Source organism: Cryptomeria japonica, chromosome 2, assembly GCF_030272615.1.
Source record: "Cryptomeria japonica chromosome 2, Sugi_1.0, whole genome shotgun sequence".
NCBI lineage: Eukaryota > Viridiplantae > Streptophyta > Pinopsida > Cupressales > Cupressaceae > Cryptomeria > Cryptomeria japonica.
The window spans coordinates 633,772,333-633,795,723 of record NC_081406.1 but is presented as its reverse complement, the minus strand read 5'-3'; the positions used below and the strand labels follow the sequence as shown (position 1 = coordinate 633,795,723).

The window sequence follows — 23,391 nt, the reverse complement described above, 5'->3', positions numbered from 1 at the left end:
ACTATAAAAGAAAAACAACCAGGAATATGAAGAATTTATTCTTCTCTAAAATGCAGTTGAATTGTACAAGGAAATTTGAAATACAGTTTGACTTAAAACTTTTGCTCTAAACAAAACTAGAACCAAAAAAATGCATGGAATAAGTAATCTAAGCACCAAAACACAACAGAAGTAATCTTAGAAACTAGTTTAGTTTAGAGTCCTTCTAGATTCAATGATGTGTATTTTTGCATTGCCGTCCCAGATCATGCTCAGTAATCCATCATCGAAAAGAGAAGACTAAAGATATGGATAGCAAACAAAACCTTTTAAAAGGAAGAGAGGTGATAAGAGGACTATAAACCAAGGGACAAAAGGAGGGAAAAAGACAAAATAAAAATAGAAAGCATAGATAATTTAATCACAAATTGAATCAAATGTATTAAATAATCTATTTAGTGAATGTATATAGATATGAAAAAAAGAATGTGCAGGTGTAAACATAATATAATATAAATTGGACAATATACATTATCAAAATATTGATGTCTAAATATAAAGGTGTAAATAAATGGTGGAATATAGGAAAAAACATATAGCAAGATAAGGACTCTATCACGATTGCATAATGATGTCATTTAATGATAAATGTAAAGAGGATCACTTCTATAGTTGTGAAAGGAAAAGCATAATCAAATTTCTATGACTACAGGTTATTGATATGTGATATAGTTCTATATTGTAGCGCATAAGATATAAGAGACAATATTAAAGATAAAAAGACATGTAATCATTTTAATATATATAAGTTGATAAATGCAGATAATGAATGATAATAAATATAACAAGATTGATCTATGAAAAAGGATATAAAGCTATGCACATTCATGTATAAATGAAGGATATAGAATTGGGAAATAAATATGCTATACTATTATATTATTCCATCAATGGAATGGATATGCAATGGCGATGAGAAGAATGCAATTACAAAATGGCATAATGCCAATATGCAATGCTATAATAATAATGTGTGATTGAGTAAAACTCTATATGGACAAATAAAATGATTAAAGATTGGGCCCAACTGTTGGCGGAAGAAGAGACATAAAAGAAGAACTGTTTAAATGCCACAATGATATAATAAAGTTAAAAGAAGAATAAAGATAAGAGTAAAGGAAATCATAATGCATGAATCTCAAATAATTTTCTATTGCTTTTTCAATCCAATGAGAAGAAACCATGAATAGTCTAGCCTGAGTTGCTATGAAAACTTACCTTGAATCGTGTAGCAACAGAAGAAAATCTGTAAGAAGATTTTATATTATGCTCGGGCAAAGAAGGAAAAAGACTAGCAACGAAAGGGCATTTTGAAGATGACAACAAATTGTTGTGCTCCACAACAATGTAGTCTCTGTTTTTCTCTAGGAAATGATCCGTCTGATATGTCACCTGAACATTAACAAATAGCAAATATTCTTTACACAGGACCACCAATCATCAATACAAAAGGAACCGTGAAAAACACAACAAGGAACACTCTAACCTGAAAACTTGCAAACCCACAATAAAGCTCAGCATACCTCACCAGCATAATGTGAAATTGTAAAGTCTGTCTGTGCTAGCTTTGGCTTCTTGAATCGGTGATTATTCCCAAAGTTCTGAAAAAGCTTGGTTGCAAATGTTTCGCTGGTAGATTTTGGGAACATACTACACAATTGAAATAGAAAAAGATCAAATGAAAAACTATTTCTAAATTGTCCCCTACCTGATTAACATAATTAATCTATTTCAATATACTAAAATTGATTGAGAGACTAACCATGAAGCCGGTCATTGATGTTCTTCAAATTATTAGTTATTAACAAGTGCTTATTTATTTTCCTCATTAGATGATTAATTTCATTATTCATAGTTCTTAATATAGATATCAGACCCTGCTACTACTTCAGTTTTAAGGGAGAAGGGTCTATGAATGTTACCAAAACGCTTAGAGACCAAATACAATAGGTTCCCTCAAAGTTTACATATCCAAGCCCTTACCTATCTTGGGTCTATACCCTCAAGGCTTATGGGTTGCTGATCCCCACCCTATCTTGGGACTTAACCTATTGCTTGGATTAAGACTGCCCCTCTTTCGAACATCTCATTCCCATCTTCTTAAATACTAATAGTAATAACATGATTTAGACTATAAGTATAAAAAAAATTATGTATTATGAATATATATGAAATTAAGTATGACTATCACACACAAAGTTGAACTACTCGCAACTCACCAAAACTTGCCAAGGCCTGGAAAAAAAAACTCGGGAAAAACTCGGAAAAACTTGGCAACTTAAAAACACGGTTAAATTTAATTAAAAATGCATTTTTTTTGCAAAATTTAATGACAAGATGCATCCAATGAGTCAATAAATGAGAACACAAAAGAAACAAGCTGATTCTAGATATATTTAAATGCAAAGTATCTACAAAATCGCATCCTCATGAGGAATGCTGATGGCTGGAAGCCTGGAAGCAAAATAGTAAATAGTTTTTGTAAAACCAAAAGTAAATACATCATTACAATTACAACTTCCTCTTCCAAGCTCCAGCAAAAACTAGGGGAGAGGTCGAACTAGAGGGTCTAGTCCTAGAAGTTTGCAGTGGGCGTGACTCGTGTGAGGCGCGTGATTGTGCCTCCTTGCTCGGTATGGCTGGCTCATCCTCCATCCTAGCTAAAGCTATGTCTCCACCTGCTTGTGGCACTGGCAATGACTCCTCATCCTCATCCTCTTCCTCCTCAATGTCATCCAGTGTGAAACCAAATCCACCCCCCACCTCCTCCATAGCCTGCCTCTCCAAATCAATGATGTCATCCTCGGAAAACAATGGAGGCTGCTCCTGTGATGTCCAATCACTATAAGGACCTATATCATCCAAGTCAATTGGACCACCTTCTACTTCCTCTACCTTCCTTACGCTTAATCGAAGATTATATTGCACGAAGACAAGGTCATTGAGGTGTTTCTGCACTAACTTGCTCCTCTTCTTCGTGTCGATTGCTTCAAACAAGCTCCAATTGCGCTCACAATTGGATGAACTACAAGGCTGACATAAGACTCTCAGGGCAATTTTTTTAAAAACTCGCCGAGTAAACATATCGAAAAAAATAAAAGTTAAAGAAGTGTTTAGTTAATATGGTTATTAATATTTAATAATAAGCTATTCTTAATGAAAAAACTAAAATGGTATACCAAAAAACGGATGCAAATAAGACCATCTCTGCATTAGGATTCACTACATAGTAAAAGTAATCAAAACAATAGACACATAGAAAGAACATGTTACTATGAACTATATTTGATGAATTATAATATCATTATAAAATCAATAACACAAATTACACAGTAACAACAAATTATATTGAACACATCTCCGTGGCCAAGTTTTTTTTAAAAACTCGCCGAAAAGTCAGCGAGTTTCAGCCAACAACTTGGCGAGTTTTTCTTGCGAGTTAAAGTGGCAAAAACTCGCCCAGGTTAAAAACTTGGCGAGTTTTTACAACTCGCCACATACCCTGCAAGTAGTCCAACTATGGTCAAACATATTGAAGTCCATATTAATATTACTATTAATTCTACAGAAGAACATTATCGGGCTTCATATATTAAGCATACTTATTAAACACATCCCCTTGCATACCACCAAGAACAAGGATGTTACTGCTTGTAACTTATAACAATTCTGATCTGATCTGATATGATCGATCTTGCTCAGTATCAATATCTCATATATTATCAGTCTCCATCCCTTTGATGCCTTTACTTTTCCCATTCTAACCTATTTTATAGTCCTCACATTGATAGAAAAGTTGTCTCTTCTACCCACACAACCCCTTTAAAGTTGATGTCCCTTGATAAATATAATTTTTATTTGTGAATCACTGCCACAGGTACCTTTTCATAACTGTTACTAATATGTGATTAGCATAACAATCGTTGCCCCTTCATGTAATTGTCTTTGTTAAATATACACCTCGTAGCAATTGGTCTTCATTATTAATACTATTTTGATTGCTGCCTGTGGTAATAAGACCGCTGCTCTCTTTTAATGCATGTATTAATAATTAATTGTTGCATTGACAGACAGATCTGACATGCATCATATCTGGTCTGCCACTAACTATGTGTTTGCTAATGCCTTAATCAATAGGATGCAGCCAATAGGAATTATCTTCAGGTATGATAAGTCTTCATTACTATGCCAATAAGGTTTTGCCTACGAGACCTTCACGAGTACTTGTGTAACATCAGTATTATGGTCACCGATTCAGTATGTTCTCCTGATCATGGGAATGGGTGGATATCAATTCCTTGTCTTCACCACTTCATCTTGTTCTCTATGTTTCACTTGGAGGCTTGATACAAGAATTGCGAAATCTTATGGAATAAGACGATTTCCCACAATGTCTCTATGCTACGATTGTTATAAATATACAGCTAACTACTAGTACTATATACAATTGTCAATCTGATTATTGGGTTAAGGATGGGGACATGACAAGTTCGTAGCTACAGGCAACGATAAAACCTAAACTACAGATACTTTCTATGTCGAAGGCATAGGACGAGACATTTCAGAAACTATTTTATGAAGAGTGTTGACGTGGCTAAAGTCGCATCGCTGCAACTCTATCCGGCCAACGCAGAATAGAATGATCACGCCGAGTATCCTATCCTCTCTTGTATAAGGAAGCCCTAATGCTGTTTTTAATTGATCAAAGGGGACAACCTCAAGGTTCCAAATGTCAATTCTTGACTACGGAATAACTCAGTGACTGATGTGTTTTGTTGGGAACACAAGGGGCCCTACGTTTTGCAACAAGTTGATCTGTTGCGATTCTCAAACTACAAAATAAAAGCAAAAGAGAAGGGTTTAGGAAATCTAAGATTAACAAGACCGGTATGCGGGTAGACGAATTCAACATAACCAATCCTTGCTTGGCCAGAATGGCTCACAATCTCGCAAGAATGGTGCGATCTTCAAGGGGACTTGGAAGATTTTCAGACTGCAAATGCATGGCTAAGCACCCAATTCTGGCACAACTCAGACGGACACCTGCAATTGAACTAAACGCAATTAAAGGCTCAGGCTAACCATACACAAGAGCATACAATCAGTATGTCCTCAATGGTATGAGCCTGAATCCATCAAATACCTGCACACCCAAAAAGAAAGATCTATCTAAATTGCTGAAAGAAACCATGCAAACAGAAGAAAACAAAGACAATAAACACCATATTTCAATGTTCTTATATTTGCTTCAGCTGCCATTACAACAATTTTTGCAGCATCTCTATGCTACTACTAAAATTTAACCTTCTACAAAACTCTAACCTATTCTAACTGAAATCTAACAACCTAACTGCCTAAAAAATCTAACAATAATCTAACTAGAGTCTAACCCTTTACAAAAGAAAGGCCTCTGCCTTTTATAGATTTTACAATTCGAACCGGTGGCCAGGATGGACTGCATCCAAGGGTTGCAATTTGCCTTCCAGAAGTTGGCAGCTTTAACCCATGCCCACTCAATTTTCAATTATCCACCCAACCACTATCTCAACTACCTATCACTATTTGGCTTCAATTTGGGTCTATCCGATAGTTGGAAATAGCTGACCCATGTCCTCTTACTTTGAATTTATTACATGGGGCCCATAGGCAGTTCTTTTACAATAAACAACTTCAGTTTTCAAAATCTGAATTTCTGGAATATCTTTCAGCTGTGCATTTCTGAGAATGCATACTTGTTGCATTCTGAATGTTCTTTGGTCTTTGGTATCAGTGGTGGACTTCAACTTTGTGGTCTAGTGGCGCACTTCCCAATGCTTGATTCCAATCTCACGCTCCTACATCCTCTTCTCCAGCTTCCAGCGCTTGGCTTTGATCTTGTGTTAAGTCGTCACTTTAGCTCCTTGGCGTTTCAGGCTTTCTCTTGGTTCTTTCCGATGACATCCTGCAAACAATCAATTTCACTTTTATAAATTAATTTAACAAACATTAAATTTTACGCGATGTCGGGCTTCGATGGAGTTTGGGCTTGAGAAGCTCTTTGTGAAATGTATCTTCTAAATGCTTTTCGTGAAACTCGGGCCTTCGTCTTGATTCGCTCTCCAACTTAGACAAAATTCAGGCCTGAGAGGTAAACTGCGATATGTTTCTAAATTTATAAAATGTCTTTGCCTTCACTTTCGACCAACTACTCCATTTTGAGAGATTTTCGCCAAAACCACCATTTGCAAGAAATTTGGGCCTTTGGAAGGAATTGTACAATTTAGAACTTTTATTGTTTGCCCCCTGCAAAATGATTAAAATCACCGATTTTCTTAAACGCCTATGCTAAGTCCACGTTAAAAAAGAACTCGGTCAAAATTGGAAGATGGTGTGATTTATATTTTGAAAGAACTTGACTTTAACCTTTTAAAAGTTAAAATGCCCCTCTAAAATGAAATTCGGACTCTTGGGCAAACTAAAACCATTTTGCCACTTTTCGGCTTACAAGCCGATTTTGGGAGATTTGGCCAGCTTCGGCCAGAATGGTCAAAATGCGAAATTTGTATTGGAGAGCGATTTTACAAACTTTGTTGCTTGCTTCCTTTTTGGCCTAAAACAATGTTATATGAGTTTTAGCCGTTTCCATCTATTTCGGCTTATGACCCCATTTTGTGCGATTTTATACTTATTGATTTTCGGCCTAAAATAGGAATTAACGCAATTTTGAATGTGGAGCTTTGATCTTCGGCCTAGAAAGAGTGTTTGTGTGATTTTCAAACTTCGTTCAAATGCCCTTTGACAATTTGATTTTCGGCCTCCAAGGAGATTTCGCGCAATTTCAATGTTTGAATGCCCTTTCTAAATATCGGGTCTCTAGACCGAAATGTGAGATTTCATTGTTTTCCAGCTTCGACCTTAATGGGGTCCTTGGCACGATTTCTTCTTTCTTTAAGATTTTCGGGCAAATGAGTGTTATTTGCGCGATTTAGGATTTATTGTAATCGACTAGCTCTTCATTTGAAAAACTTCAGGCGAAATGATTAAAATACGCAATTTTAACCATTTTGGCATTTTCAGCCTTTAGAACCTTTGTTTCGTTCTCACCTGCAAATTCGGCAATATCAATTGTTTTGCACGATTTCTTGTTTTAAAATGTACGGCCAAATGACAGGTTTTGTGCGAATTTAAACTCTGTTGTTCACTTTCAGCTTATCTGAGAGTTTTTTGATCTTCGAATTTTGGCCTTCAAATGCGATTTGAGAATTGTTTGGGTTGTCGGTTAAAAGAAGCCTTTTGTGCTAATATGACCTGTGAACGATTTTCGGCTAATGGGCTGAATTCGCGATTTTTAGGGAATGGAGAAGGAAAGTCGGGTATTTTCACGACTTTGAGAGGCATTTTGAAATTTTGCCCTCTATGCAAACTTCGCGTGTTGGCCTTCCAAGCCGAATTTGGGAGCTTTGGCGATTTGGAGAGGTTTATATGGTCAGCTATGTGAGGCAAGACGCAAACTTCGCCCTCATTACAAAGTTGCAAGGTTTGCTTTATGCCCAAACTCGGGCTCTTAAACGATTTGGAAAACTTGGGGATTTCTTCCCTTTTGCAAAGTCAGGGGCTATCAAGAGATTGCTTTGGGTAAACTCGGGATTTTTGGTGGCTTTGAAAGCCTGAACCTCTCAACGACCCTCTCTCTTTCTTATGGGCAGACCACACAAAAACAGGGGTCCCCTGTCAACGATGGGGTGTGCAGTGCAAAGCACAACAAAGAGCATCACTAATAATGAACAGGTCGGCAGTATAATCAATTTAACTTCACAGAAATTAAAAACCTCTTGCCATCAATAAGAATTACACCAATGACTTTCAGTAAGCACTCTAAGCTCTTGCTGCCTATAACAATTACAGTGTCTTGTCTGCAAGTCAACATAATTTTAAATAGTAGATGTACTCATGCTGCCAATAACAATCATGATATTCAACATAATTTTAATTAGTAGACATACTCTTGCTGCGAATAACGATTATGATATTCAACATAATTTTAAAATAGTAAACATACTTTTGCTGCCAATAATAATTATGATATTTTTTCAACAAGCAAACAAAATTTTAAATAAGAGACAAATTAAACACATCTTGCTACTAACAACAATTAAAGAGTTTACATGAAGTTTTATCAAGAATGCATCAAAGACCAATTAGTCAATTTCAACTGAAATAATATTTGGGACCACAGTATGGTACATAGAACTTACCACGATTCATCTAATAGTGCAATAATTCCAATAGGTTTCTGCGAGTCACATTTAGAGGAAAATGTAAGAAGAATGCACAACCAAATAGATAAGGCAAGAAATATGCCCCAAGTAAAACAAAAGAAACATGAAAAATTAGGTAGAAAAAAAATACACTCGGTAACATGACTGTCAACAGATTAAGCAGAGAGTTAAACTAATTATCCACTTAAAGTTTCGACAGTGCATACCATTTGGGATTAATCTTTTGGATAATCTGTACACATACATAATGATTGAAGCAATGTTCTGAAGGTGCTTTGCAACTCTAATTTTGTGGATATTTCATATCCCCTGCATACTTGGAGACTTATCTGGGAAAATAATGTGCTTGGGACCAATAGATGTTGCATAGTAAGGTGTTGACTACATTTCAGTTATTGAAAGCTACTACAAGCCAATTTAACTTAAAGGTTTCTACAATCATACTGTGAACTCTGAACTATATTAACACAATTTTTAAAAATTTATGTAAAAAAATTATAAATTATAAGATAAGAATGCAAGTAAGGATGGAAAAACAATATAAAAAAGCTCCAAACTCACTCATTATACATAAAAAAGTCAGAGATACGAAAAAGTTGAAACAGTTGCTACTGTTTATTTAGTACAAGTTTACAAAAAGGAGCATCAGTATTAGACAATTCATAGAACCACCTAACATTGATTACAAAAAGACAGCACTGGGGAGTATTAAAACAGCAGCAAACAACTAATAAAAAGGCCCATGAAAGCATCAGCATCAATTTTTTTACCATCATTATCTCTTGCAATTGTCCTCCAAACAGATTTTGCAGGCCTAGCAGAAAGTTTAAAGAGGCATCAGAAGCTTTCACCCTGATGTATCTGCTAATACCATACAGCGGTGCTGGAGGCATCAGAAGCTTCTCATGAGACAGAATGACTTACCTTTTCAATTAAATCCAAAACATCTTGGTTATCTATGAACTCTATATAGCTCCAATTGATTTCTTCTTTGCTATAATCATCTTGCTCCATCTTGAACACATGCTGAACAAAGAACGTGTCAACAGATATTCTCAACTCAATCAACAAGACAGTTTGCAAGAAGACCCAACACTTCCAAGTTGATCAAGGCTACCACATACCTGGTTGAAATGCTGTTGAAGCTTCTCATTAGCAAGGTTGATACAAAATTGCTCAAAGCTGACAACATATAAAGTATATATTAACAACACAGGTCATTCAATAAAGCATTAAATCACATATCACAAATGTTATTTTCTTTGTCATCTTTATGTTCCTCAAAATAATCTTTTGTCAAAAGTAGATTTCAAATTTCAGTCTCTTTCACTTCAAATCTTTCTTTGAAATGAAAATTGTAATCATTTATTTGCTTATTTTAAACATTAGGCGCTTTAAATAATAATTATTGCTTTTAAAACAGAAGCATCTGAAACACCAATTACAAGAAGAGATACTTTTACCATCACCACAAATATGAGGAGCACCAAAGCAAAACAATTGTTAAAACAGCATCTGAAAATAAAACGAGGTAAAAAAAATTGGCTAAATAGAATACAGCAATATTTCAAAGGCAATCCACACATACGTGCCATCACATATATAATGTGGCTATATTAGAAAATTTGAATAATAACAAGTTTAGTTATCCAAACTTAATTTCATGATCAAATACAATTATCATGCCCCTGCCGTAGAAGCTTCAAAAAACCAATCACAACAATATTAATAACTAAACCTGGGTGATGCATTGCATAGTAAAGGGCAAGCCGACTAGGGCAAAGGGAAGGGCTGACCAGGACAAAAAAAGAAGTTAATAAATGAGGGCAGACCCAATGCAGCAATTTTAGAGACTTATTTATTAATTATTCTCCCAAAAGACAGCGATCATGAAAAGGCATAGTGAAGGGCAGTGATTGGAAAGGCTATATCTTTCCAAAGCTAAAGGTTATGTGTCTTCCAACCTTGCAAGGTATAAAAGAAGAAAGCCTCATTTGCTAGAGGCATCAACTAAACTCGAATAACCTAATTTTGTATTGGAGAAATGTAAGAATTGGCTATGAAGGTAGCCACCCAAAATCTAGAGGCCTAATGGAAAGCACAATAACAAGAGAGAAATAATGTGACAAGAATAAACTGTATTCTCATCAATGATGCAATACAAAATGGATAAACGTACATAGGAGACCCCTTGATTATATAGCCAAGGTGAGTACAAATGAGTGAATGAGATAATGACAAGTGTTGTTATCTCATGACATGATAACTTAAATGAAAACATATCACCCCACCTAAAGTGGATAGTTGATAGTGAGATAAAACCACAAAAGATGGATCACCCACCAAAGCTGAAAAAGTGCATCCACAACAAGTGGATATGATAAAGTAATAACATGATAAGTCCACCTAAAGTGGAAATGCTCCAACTACTCCTATATAATACCCAAAGTAAGCATAAGTAAAGTGTAATTAGCAAAGTTACCCTGAGTTTCCGAGACAGGGACGGCAGGGGACGATGGGACGCGTTTCCGAGACGGCAAATTTTTTTGCCAAATTTGGGGACGGCAGGGGACGGCAAAGGGGACGGCTATATAAAATATAGGAAAAATTTAAAATATATAGGAAAATTTCAAAATTCTAAATGTTCATATGAAATAAATTATATAATTAATTTTTAAGTTTTTGATTTTATTTATATCATGTATGATATAATTATATCGTATATGATATAATTAATAATATTAAGTTTTAAGTTTTTAACTTACGTCTTTGTTTTAATTTTTAAGTTTTTAACTTACGTCTTTGTTTTAATTTTTAAGTTTTTAACTTACGTCTTTGTTTTAATTTTTAAGTTTTTAACTTACGTCTTTGTTTTAATTTTTAAGTTTTTAATTTTATTTTTTAAAACTTTTATTATTTTCAATTTTGATTTGTTATTTATAAATTATAATTAATAAACAAGGTTGCACGGGTACGGGGGTACTTGGAGACTTTGGAGACTGGTGCTGGTATTGGTACGACTATTTTTTCAAAATAGGAGACGTGGGTACTTGGAGACGCCAATTTCTTTTAAATATAATTTAATAATTTGTAGAAATTCTCAAAATATAATGACATTGAACATTAAATATAATGAGATTAAATATAATATAATAATTTAGTAACGGCTGTTGCAACGTTTTAAGAAATCCTTGTGACCTGCATTTGTTTTGAGCATTGTTTTTCTTCAGTTTGTACTACATTTTGATTATTTTGTTGCCTGTGTTTGTTTCTTTTTTAACATTTTAAGGTTTCCTTTTTTTTTGTTTGGCTTGGAGACTGTGGGAGACGGGCGGATACGTTAGCGAGAAGTCTCCTCTCTATGGAGACGTTTCCAACCAAGTTTCCGGTGCGGGATACGCGTCCGAGTCTCCGATACAAGTACCCAGGGGCTGGGTACGAGTACCCATGCAACCTTGTTAATAAATAATAATTATTAATTTTATAATTTATAAATTATAAATTATTATTTAATATATAATTTTATTAATTTTAAATTTTTAAATATTTAACAATTTGTCAATTTAATATTTATATTTATAATATGAATTAATTAAAATTTTAAACGTTTGATATAAATTAATAATTATGAATTAAATTAATAAATTTAAAAATTTAATTAATGTTTTCTTTTATTTTTTTTAATTTTTAATAACAATTTGAATTAACAAGGGGCCTATATAAGAAAATTTAAATAAAAAATTGAAAATACAACTTTTTTTATTTTTTTAATATTTTTTCATGACCTTAGATATGCGGGACGTCTGGCCGTCCCCGAGACGTACGGACGTCACCCAGAGCTAGGGTAGGTGTCCCCCCGTTTCGAGGACGTCCCCTCAAAATACAAGGCAATTTGGGGATGGGGGGAAACGTCCCCTGGCCGTCCCCAAGTCCCCGAAACGTCCCCAAGACGAGGACGGGGGTTTTCAGGTCGAGGACGCATCCCCGGCTAGCTCTAGTAATTAGGACCTATGTGAGAAATAAACAAGGTAAAATGTCTTAATTACACCAACACCCCCATTAAGTCCAACTTAGGGAGAACGAAAACAAAAGCTAACAATGCAAGATGGGTCCTAGCAAGTAGGCCATGTTAGGTACCCAAGTACAAATGCAATGCAATCTCTCACAAGTGGAGAAGGGAGAAAACCTAGTGGGAAAAAACTCCCCCCCAAAAGACAGACGAAAAACAAAGGAACTCTCAAAGAAGAATGAGAAGGAAAAAAAACCCATGTGAGGAAAAAGTCCCCCCCACCATAATAGAGAAGAAGAGAGATCAAGTAGCCCCCCTTCGATGTAGAATGTGCACCAATGATAGATGCTCTAAGACGGACGTAAAAGATGCTCCACAATCATCAAACAATGTTCCTCCCCTTAGGAAGGAACAAAACCAAAGGTGTATGAATGATGCTTCCCCAATCCTGAAAGGAAGATGTAGGAAGAAAACTAAAGATTTATGGAGTCTCTGAAAGCTGGTCAAGTGTCCCCATGTTGTTGCTGAAAGTTGCCCCTTCCAAATCAAGTGTACTAGGCTACACTACTGAAGAAGACAATCCAGGATCTAGTGAAAATGTATTTAGAACATAATCCAAAGACTCAAGTGTCTCCTTTGAAGACAAAGAAAGAAAGAAAGAAGAAAGAAGAAAGAAATTATTTTAACGTCCACGAGACTAAATATAGCCTATGGGACAAAACTGCCAACCGCACTGGATTAAGCACTGATTGCCTTCTGCATTTCAGCTCTCTTCTTAGAGACCACCTCCAAATGTTGTCAAGTAGTTATCCCATGGAATTGTATCTAGAAGACAATGTATATCTTGCTGCACTAAATCACAAGAAGCCAAAATTGTAGCAACAAAAGCATCATCAAGACCAACAATAAATGTGATATTAATAGGAGGAGATGAAATGCAAGGCTCAAGAACTGGATCACATGTGAGAACACCCAAGTTCAAGTAACCAACATTCTCCTCAATATCAAATCCACACTAGAAGTGTGATCATAATCAAAAGAATCAATATCATCAATAGGAACAAATTCTAAAAAGGAGTACAACCGAGATGCATGATCCACAACCCCAATAGCAATGATAGCTCTTCTCTCCAAGACTCTAATAATAATTGAATCAAAGGTGAACTTGATAGTCTTCCTTGCTGCACCATGAATGATTTGATAAATGGAAAGAAAATTGTTTGTCAAGTGAGGCACACACAACACATCATTGAATGTGCCATCCCCAATATTAATAGATCCCTTCCCAATTACATTCATATATGTATGATTGCCCATTAAAATCATAAGCATGTTGTAAGGCTCAAATGAAGAGAACATGGACTGCAAAGATGCCATATGATGAGAAACTCCTAAATCTAGAAGCCATCTCCCCGAATCATGACATTTAGTAGCACAAAAAAGCTTGTCCTTTACTTATCCCAAAAGTGTGACTCTTTCCCTTATCAAATTCTTTTCCATTGGAAGAAGTTAAAGTAGACATTCTAGAAGGAAAACTGACTTTATTCTTCTCAAGAAGATGCTTCAATTCATCAATATCCTTCTTGTAACAATGGTGTTCTTCATGTCCTAACTTCTTGCAATATGCACAAGTAAGCTTCTCCTTCTTAGATGATTCCCCTATAGGAGAGGATGTAGATATCTCTTTGTTGAGAAGAGGAAGATTGTACTCTATCCTTTTGTGGCTTCAGCTTTGCTTGATTTTGCTTCTTGTTGGAACCTTTTCCTTGATTTCCTTAATTCCCTTGATTAGCCACAAAAGCTTTTGACTTGGATGTATTGAAAATCTACATGGTGATCAACTTTGCTTGTTCAAGCATCAAAATCTCTATGAATCAAAGGATGGTGTAGTGTAGGCACTACCCATTGTCAATCTAAGGGTTTGAAAACTAGAAACAAAGTTGCATACTCGGAAGGAAGCTTCCCCAACAAATTGAAGAACAACTATGCATCTTTCTTCTCAATGCCACAATCCTTGAGTTGTGTCTTTAGCTCATTTTCCTTAGTAACATAGTCTTGGATGGTATCAAAATCCTTGGGATCCAAGTTTAGGAGATCACTTTCAAGTGTGTATCCGCTAACCTTATCAACTTGAATCCAATGGTGGCCTTAAATTTGGCCCAACGAGCTCTAATTTTGACCTGCAATAGAAAACTACAAAATAGAAAACCCCAAATTGCACCAAAATTCTCTCCAATGGCAAACCAATGGCACTCTCAAAGCTTTGATACCATGTAAGAATTGGCTATGAAGGTAGCCACCCAAGATCTAGAGGCCTAATCGAAAGCACAATAACAAGAGAGAAATAATGTGACAAAAATAAATTGTATTCTCATCAATGATGCCATACAAAATGGATAAATGTACATAGGAGACCCCTTGGTTATATAGCCAACATGAGTAAGGAGGAAAGAATGAGATAATGACAAGTGTCGTTATCTTATGACATGATAATTTAAATGAAAAACTATCACCCCACCTATAGTGGATAGTTGATAGTGTGATAAAACAACAAAAGGTGGATCACCCACCAAAGGTAGAAAAGTGCATCCACAAAAGGTGAATATGGTAAAGTAATAACATGATAAGTCCACCTAAAGTGGAAATGCTCCAACTACTCCTATGTAATTCCCTAAGAAAACTTAAGTGTAATTAGGACCTAGGTGAGAAATAACCAAGGTAAAATGCCTTGATTACACCAACAAGAAGAATTCAGAAATAAACTTGAGCTAGAAATTAAGAACAGCAATTTATACTATTAAGAGAAATAATTAGTATTGGATAAGTAATAATTTATCTAATTTCCATCAGCAACCATGTTTGGAACCAATGTGAAATGTTTTGCAAATAGGAAGATGCAATAGTGCAGGTCTTCATCAAGTACGCCACCCCGAGATGGATGGACTAGAGGTCCCGCCATGCCTGTGGGCCAAGGGGCCAAATGGATTGGATGTTTATTTCATGCCCTTGGGCTTGGTTCAGGAAGAAAATCTCTTGGTGTCCTATCAAGCTTTCCCATCGGACTCCTAAAATGGTTGACTATGGGAATAAGCTGTGAAATAGATATGAATGATTTTAGGATACTTTGTTTTTTTTTGTATACGATCATAGGTTTTTTATATTAATGCTTTGATGTTAATTAATATTGTTTATAAGACCTAAATTAGGAATTTCTCTAAATAGGCATTACAATTATGTAATTTTATTATGAGACTTCTATTTGTAAATGAATTACATTTGTTAAAATTGTTATTTTTGGGCACAATAAAGTATATCCCAAAAGCGAACATTACAAAAAGGAAAAAAAAAACAATTATATTATTATACCGTATTACCGTAGGAAAAAAAGCTTTGCGAAACGTAAAGTTGATAGAGGATTTGTCAAAGCCAATGAAATACAAGTTGACAAGGTCACAAAGGAAGAATGGAGGCAGGAGATAGTAAATGAACCATACTAAGAGAAATCTTCAGGAATTTATTTTTCTCCCCAACTTGGCCCCTCTCTGTAGGGCCCAATGGGATTCCTTTGTCTCCCCAACTTGGTAAAGGAGGGAGCAAGGATGTCATTCCTAGGACAGATAAAAAAAAATTAATATTCATGTTTTCTAACTAGAAATAGATATAAGACATTATGACTATTGCACATGCAATAAATAATGGAAATGTATTAGGACTAGGACTTGAACACCATCAAAACTCAATTTAATAAGTTTCTTACACGTGTAACACATACAAAAAGGTTTCTATTTAGTTCCACCATTTTCTTAGAACAAACATCACACATACTATCTTAAAACCAAAATATCTTGCATACCATAACAAACCAAAAGAAAATCACATAATGCATTAGACGAAGTATTTGAGTCTTCATCTGCATAGACGTAGTGACCTGTAAAGTTTACAAAAGAAGCCAGATTGTAATACCTATTCCAAAATACTTAACAAAAACCTGACACTTCACTGATTATGCAATTTGTGCATTTTGTCAAACAGTTTGAATGTAGTTCACTTGAGAAATTCCAAATTCGTAGTCACTTGCAATAGTTTATCAAAAGGATTCTTAAGGATGCTGTCCATCACAAATACATTTAACAATCATATATTAAAGAAGACATTAAAACAAACAATTGTCACTCATTCCTCATGTTTAACAATAATGATATCACCATTATAGCTGGCTGCTCTGAAAAACAAAATATAGAAGTATATTTATTGGTTATTCAAACCTATTAATACAGCAGATTTAATTCATCCAAGCCAGCTACAGCAGAAAATCCCCCACCAATATGTACTGTAATCTTCTTCTAGAGCCCTCGCTAAACTTCCAGTTGAATTGTGCACACTATCAATGCAGCTCCTATCTTTGGAGCAGCAACCACTCCTCAAGTCCCTAACCAAACTTCTGCAACCTTCATCGAACTTCCATGAGAACCTCAGAAAGAGTCAGGCACCAGTTTTGAATACTCCCATTGGCCCACTTTCTTCACTAACATTCACGCCTTGTTGATTGCAAAGAGGGGACCAGCCATGATACCAGGGCCAACAAGTTCAAACCCTTTTGAATGTCCTTCATACCTCCTTAAAAGCTTTGCAAAAGGGCCTTTCAACCCCAAGAAACCTCCATTACAATTGGCAAGATAAGGATAAGAAAGAAAATACAAGGGGGACTTGAGAATGGCTTTGCTATTTGTGCCATAAAAAATATAGGGACAGCTATACAAGAGTTTATTGTCATCTTTTGGGGATAGGTGGTAAAAGGGTGAAAGGTTATGAAATTATCACTCTAGCTCAAAAGATTGAGGCAACTAGATTGCATATGGAAGGGGAGGCAAAAAAGCAAGAAACTTCATTGGAGAGTTTGCAACCTAGTGTATCATTGCCTACAAGATCCATAGATGTTGGATTTCATGGGGCAGAGGGTTCTACTTATGCTTCTACTAGAGGAAAGAAAAAAACTACAAATTTTGCAACTATGTTTAACACACAATTACAGGGTGTGGCTGAGTCCTCTATTGCCAAGTTCTTTTGCTCATGCCATACCATTTCATGCGGCATATTTGCCATATTTCAAACAAATGTTCAAAGATGTGATAGGTGTTGGTCCTTCATTTGTTCCACATGGAAAACATAAGCTACGCACCACCCTCCTTGATAGAGAGTATTCCAAGGTGAGTCTCTTGATGGAAGATATGAGACAAACTTGGATAAAGGATGGATCCTCCATCATCATGGATGGGTGGACCGCTATCAAACATAGGTCACTCATCAAAAATGTCACTGAAGAGGAATCTGCTTTACCTTGCACATAGTGGCTTGCTCAACCTTCAGCAGATCGGAGGCTGTTTGCCCTCTCGGGTAAACGGTTAAATGCAGAACGTAAATGCACAGAACATAATGGAAATATATTAAATAACCAGCCTCTGTATTAATTCCACAGTCCATGTACAATAAGTGCTTATAACATTACATCTGACACGACTATCATGATCCTACTTCGAAGAAAAGGTACACAATATATAATACCCGAAGGGGCGCGACACAACCGTCGCGACTCCAACTACCTACCCGTCGGCTAACTAACTGACCGCCGTAACTCATTATTACCGACGACAACATAAACATAATATAACAACATAACATAATGATTATTCCCGTCAACATCATCCCCCCCAAGAAAAGAAGTCGACTTCGACGACTTAATACAAAATAGAGATGAACGGCAGAAACTACTGACGCCAGTCGGGCCCGGATCTTATACACTTGCTGCGTCCTCGCCTGAAAACCCTTTTTTGCTACCATCCGATGCTCAAGTGCAGATTTCACCAATAATGCTTCCTTTCCCATCACAGTCCTCCTGTGCCTAACCCAAACTTGTCTACAAAACACGTTTTTCAGTCTCAGCTTCCACCAACTGCTACTCAATTGATACTGTCTCCCTAGCCAATTTGTCCTCGATAGCCACCCATGCTGCTCTCCCGGCATCCAACTCCTGGGTACGTTGAACTAAGTCTCACGCAACTATTGCCTCCAACCTGGTGGTCAGCTCCTCCCGAGCCCTCTGTGCATCCACCAAGGCAACCTCACGTCTAGCCGAGACATACTCCGAGTTCCTCAAAGCGTACCAGTCATGCCTGGAGGTGGCCACAATCCGCTGGCACAAATGCTAGGAGACACCTCAAATCCTCCATCACACTCCCCAAAGGCTAAAAACTGAACTGAATAACTCCCTGGTGTCATACAACTGCGTAGACCTGCAATGCCTTCCCTCAAACTCTGTTTGTTCCCAACCTCCAAATCCATCTCCCTCTACGGCTTATGGCTTCCCCGCCAATGCTTAGCTGCAGGCTTCTTTCTCATAATATGGACAACCACAACACTTCCCGTGGTCTTCTGTAGCTCAAAATAAACTGGGGGTCTGGGGGCAACGCCCCCAGCGGGGTCGAGGGGCAGCGCCCCTCGCGGGGTCGTAACCCTTCAGAACCATACGAAAGTCCATCGCGCACTGCATTTCTGTGATATTTTAAGATGCCAAAAACCCTTCTTTTCCACTCTGAATTTCCAATATCCTGGCTTCAAACTCAAGCAAATCATTTGAAATCTGGCCGTCGTCGTTTTTTTTTGTGTTTTTTTTAGCACTGTAATGTCCCCGATGGCACCCCGGCCATACAACCTCCATGTACGGTCAACAACAACACTGGCATCTCCAATCATGCAGGCTTGGTCTCTTTTTTTCTTTTTCCTTTTGCAGCTACAGCGCGTTGGTGTGCGTAACCCTTGCTGTGCGTGTTGATTGGACCGTACGGTGCGTGGTCGGGCTGTGTGGAGCGTCTTCCTCCTCCTTTATCCCACCGCATGATGGTTCCACCGTCGGTGGTGTCACCGTCGGTGGTCCCACCGCACGGTGGTTCCACCGCACGATGGTTCCATTGTATGGTGATGCCACCTTCGGTGGTCCCACCGTACAGTGGCCACTCTTTTTCCCCACCATACGGTGGCCATTTTCTCTCTTTTTTTTTTTCCGGTACTTTTACGTTTTGTTTTTTTTTAATATTTTTTTCTTTTTCTTTTTCTTTTTTTCTTTTTTTTGACCGTACGGTCGTTGTCGTACGACCGTGCGATTTTTTTTATTTTTTTTAAATTGTCTAGAGAGTCTTCGGCTCGGGTCCCGTATCTGGGATCGCCCTTCATACTTCTCGGTTTTCCTCGCCCAAAAGTCTCCTTTTGTCCCGTGCCTCTCAAGTCGCTTGCCTGTCCTCTTAGGTCCCCTTCCATCCTCTCGGGTCCCCCTTCGGGCTCTCGGGTGTCCGTCCGGCCTCTCGGGTCCCCTGCGCGCTTCGCGTGGTAGGGTTTCAATTTGGGCCTATTGGTGGCAAGTTTATTTTCAATGGCCATCGGGAGACCTGGAACCACAAATTCTACAGGGACCACGGTCTCCTTCCCGTACATAAGAAGAAGAAGGATAATAAAGATTTTGAAGACTGCGGTCTTCCATACATGGTTCCAATCATGGCCAACACTCTTCGAATTATCTACGTCGCCAGGGTTTGGGGCGTCTCCCTTCCAATATTCTTTGTATTCCGACAGGTACACCTCTGTTGGTTGCTCTGGTTCCTCTACTTTGAGCCTGTAGCTTCGGAACATTTCAAAATCCTCCATTTGCCAGTGGAAGAGCCTGTTAAGTGAGCATACCTCATCTTCAGAACATCCCTCCAATTCGAGCACCCCTTCACTATTCGGCTCCATCGCGTTCTTGCCCTTGCTTTCATCGGGACCCCCTTCCCCTTTATTAGAGTCCTCTGAGTCCGAGTCGGAAGAGGCAAGCTCTTCGCCGACATCTTGGGTGTGTAGGTCAATGGTATATTTCCGCCCTCCCTTCTCCATGGAAAGTGTATTTTTCTTCCAGTTGTGGTTTACCCTCGCGTTGATCAACCACGCTCTCCCCAGGATGGCGTCATAGCCTTTCTTCTTCGAGGGAATAACCACGAAATCTAACAAGAATGGTTGCGTACCAATTGTCACTTGCTGGGCCATCAACAGGCCGAGTGGCTTAATGCCGTGTTGGTCCGCTCCCACCAGGTTGAATGTGGGTGGCCATAGGGTGGGCTTCCCCAGCCGCTTCCATGTTTCTTCTGGTAGTACATTCACCCCAGATCCACCGTCCACAATGGTGTCCTTCAGAATGGTCCCACGAATACCCATTTCTACCACAGTTGGGTGTCTACCACTGCTCACGGCTAGTAACATCGAGTCAGTCGAAGGGCTGACGGAAACCTCCACTTGTGGTGTACTCTTCGAAGCGGTGGCAGGAACCCCTACTTGTGGTGCACTCGATGATGCGGTGGCGGGAACCCATACCTGTGGTGCACTCGACGTTGCGGTGCTTTGCACATTGGTGAGGATGGCAGTCCTCAATTGTGGCATAGAGTCGAGAAGGTCTTTTACCTTTATCAGCACCTCCATCTGCAAGATTTGCCCAATGATGTTATTTTCCGCTTCCGTACGGGATGATGTACTCGCCACCTCGTTGTCTCGTCGTTCGGTCGTCATCTCACGTTCAATATTGGCCTTTGCCTCCCGTAATCTCTCCTTCTCCGTATGGGGGTTGGGATAAGTGGCTTTTTTCATCTGGGCGCAGGTGATCGTCAGTACTTCTTTCTCACCAGTCTTCTCAGCCTTCTCAATGTTGAGGAGATTAACCCCTACCTGTGGGCAATTTGCGTCCTCATGGTCGCCTGGCCCACACCAACGGCAGAGGTGCTAAGGGGTGGCTTCCTTCGTGCAATCACGAGCGAAGTGCCCCCACTGATTACAGGCCCTACATTGGATAATTGGCCGGCCCTTGGCGTCATACTGGATACGGCTTCCGTTATTGGTATTGTTGCTATTCCTTCCGCCGCCGCGTCTGTTGTCCCGGTATCCTCCAGATGATGCCGTTGTGTTAGTATGTTGACCGGTACCCGCTGGTGCGGATGTTGTGGCCTGCTCCGTGAATAGCACCTGGTTCATTTGCGTACCTCGGGTTTTCATGTTGTATGGGCACTCCTTGGTGGAGTGTCCCATCACTTGGCAAATCTCGCAGAATGCCTTCTTTTGGCAAGTACTCTTTGTGTGCCCTTCCTCTTTGCACTCAGTGCACCATATGTCCCCTTCATTCCGACCAGTGCTTCTCATTATTTTGAATTCCTTTCTCATTCGCTCCATGTCTTTCTGGAGTGCTTGCACCCGTTTGCCAGCCTCGTCGTCGCTGCTGCTTTCCTGTGAAGAGTCATTGTCCTCGGATGAGGATTTATTACTTTTCTTCTTCTTTGATGTTTTGTGTTCGCTCTCCAGGTCCATCGCCCTATTATAAGCATCGTCATATGACGTCGGGGGTACAATTTTCATCTTCCTCCGTAGGGAGGATTTCAACCCTTCAACGAACCATCGTTTCTTCAATCCATCTGCGGGTTGGCTTTCCATTTTACCCAAGAGTTCTTTCAGCCTCCGACTGTATGCCCATACTGTCTCCCTGGTACCTTGTTTGGTACTGTATATCTCCGTTACAATTTCATGATCATCAAGGAGCAACCGAAACTCCCCCGTGAATTCCTTCTGTAGATTGGCCCATGTGGCCACTTTTTGCTTGTCCACATCGGAGTACCAATCTATGGCAACTCCTCGTAACGTGGCTGGGAACTACTGTACCCAGTCATCCTGGTTTGTTACTCCGTTGGCGGACCAAATGGTTTCACATGTACGGCAGTGCCGTAAGGGGTCTTCCTTGCCCTCCCCTGTGAACTTTGGCAATTTTTGTTTACTCGCCATCCCTCCGCTGGGTCTCGCTCCTCCAATTCCTTGTGTGCTTGTACCTGGCGATCCTCCGCCTCCTACAACTGAACCTCCACTCGTGGGTCCTCCGGAAAAAGTTGCTGACACCGAACCAAACAAATTGCCTCCCATACGGTACCCTTGTGCTCCCTCGGCACCTTCAGTCGTATCGTCACCTTCCGGTGTCTCCCTCCGGTTGGTTGTCTCCCTCCGGTTGTCCTCTGAAATGGACAAATTCTTTAGCAAGTCTCTGGTAGCGTCGATCAGGTTTAGACTTCGCCTTGTTTGTTCCACCAACTCTTCGCGGCTTCTTACCCTACGGTGGTATTCTGGCGAACTGTAGAGTTCTCCTTCGGCACCCTCCGTGACTCTTTCTGGCAGCCCTACAACAGTGTAGACAGTGTAGTTCTCTCCGTCTATCTCTGCCTCCGCAACCTCCGTGACACCTCCTGGGTTCCCTTCGGGCAACCCCTCGGCCAGTCGTCCCTCGGCAAGCTGCCTTAGCCTACGCCTTCGTTCTAGCTGCTGTCGGAGATTCAACGCGGTTTGTGCCACTTCCCATTCATCACTCTGTATCTTTTTATTTTTGTCCTTATTTAGTCTATTGGGCATAAGTCAAAGGTTCAATTTCCTCCTGGCCTGGCGCCATCTCGTTTCGTTACCTGTCGGCTGTTCTCTTCGTCGCGTTGCAGAATTTGTTGTCGTCGCTCTCCCTGGGCAATCTCCTCTAGGCGGGCTTGTTGTGCCAGCGATGCCTGTGCAAGCAACCGGGGGAGGTGGTTTATTAACCAGTTTACTGCCGGGCTAACCTCCAACGCTATCCGCACGGCACTTGGTGGGATTTCTGCCTCCGCCGCTTCTCGTCGAACGTATGTCTGAATGGCTACCTGGAGCAAAATTGAAAATTCTCGCATTGCCGTGTCTTCTCCTATGTAAAGTTCTGTCCACGCGTCGTCGGCCTCCGGGTTTACTTCACCAACGGGTAGGCCCATTGTGTCTGTGCGCCATCCGTGTCTTCCGTTCCCGAGTTCGTCTAGGCAACGGCGCCAAATGTTTGCCCTCTCGGGTAAACGGTTAAATGCAGAACGTAAATGCACAGAACATAATGGAAATATATTAAATAACCAGCCTCTGTATTAATTCCACAGTCCATGTACAATAAGTGCTTATAACATTACATCTGACACGACTATCATGATCCTACTTCGAAGAAAAGGTACACAATATATAATACCCGAA

General features: G+C 39.1%; 1 protein-coding gene across 5 annotated transcripts in view; it reads right to left on the bottom strand.

Moving 5' to 3' along the window:
* The window catches only part of LOC131046890 (protein OPAQUE1), a 274,106-nt gene that overhangs the window by 173,529 nt on the left and 77,186 nt on the right, over positions 1-23,391 (bottom strand). For all 5 annotated transcript variants that reach the window (XM_057980707.2, XM_059216792.1, XM_057980706.2 and 2 more), the window contains 5 exons: positions 9,422-9,479; positions 9,222-9,323; positions 8,274-8,311; positions 1,563-1,689; positions 1,258-1,431 (listed from right to left, as the gene is read on the bottom strand). In XM_057980707.2, coding sequence (XP_057836690.1) covers positions 1,258-1,431; positions 1,563-1,689; positions 8,274-8,311; positions 9,222-9,323; positions 9,422-9,479 — 499 coding nt within the window. The remainder of the gene's footprint in view (positions 1-1,257; positions 1,432-1,562; positions 1,690-8,273; positions 8,312-9,221; positions 9,324-9,421; positions 9,480-23,391) is intronic.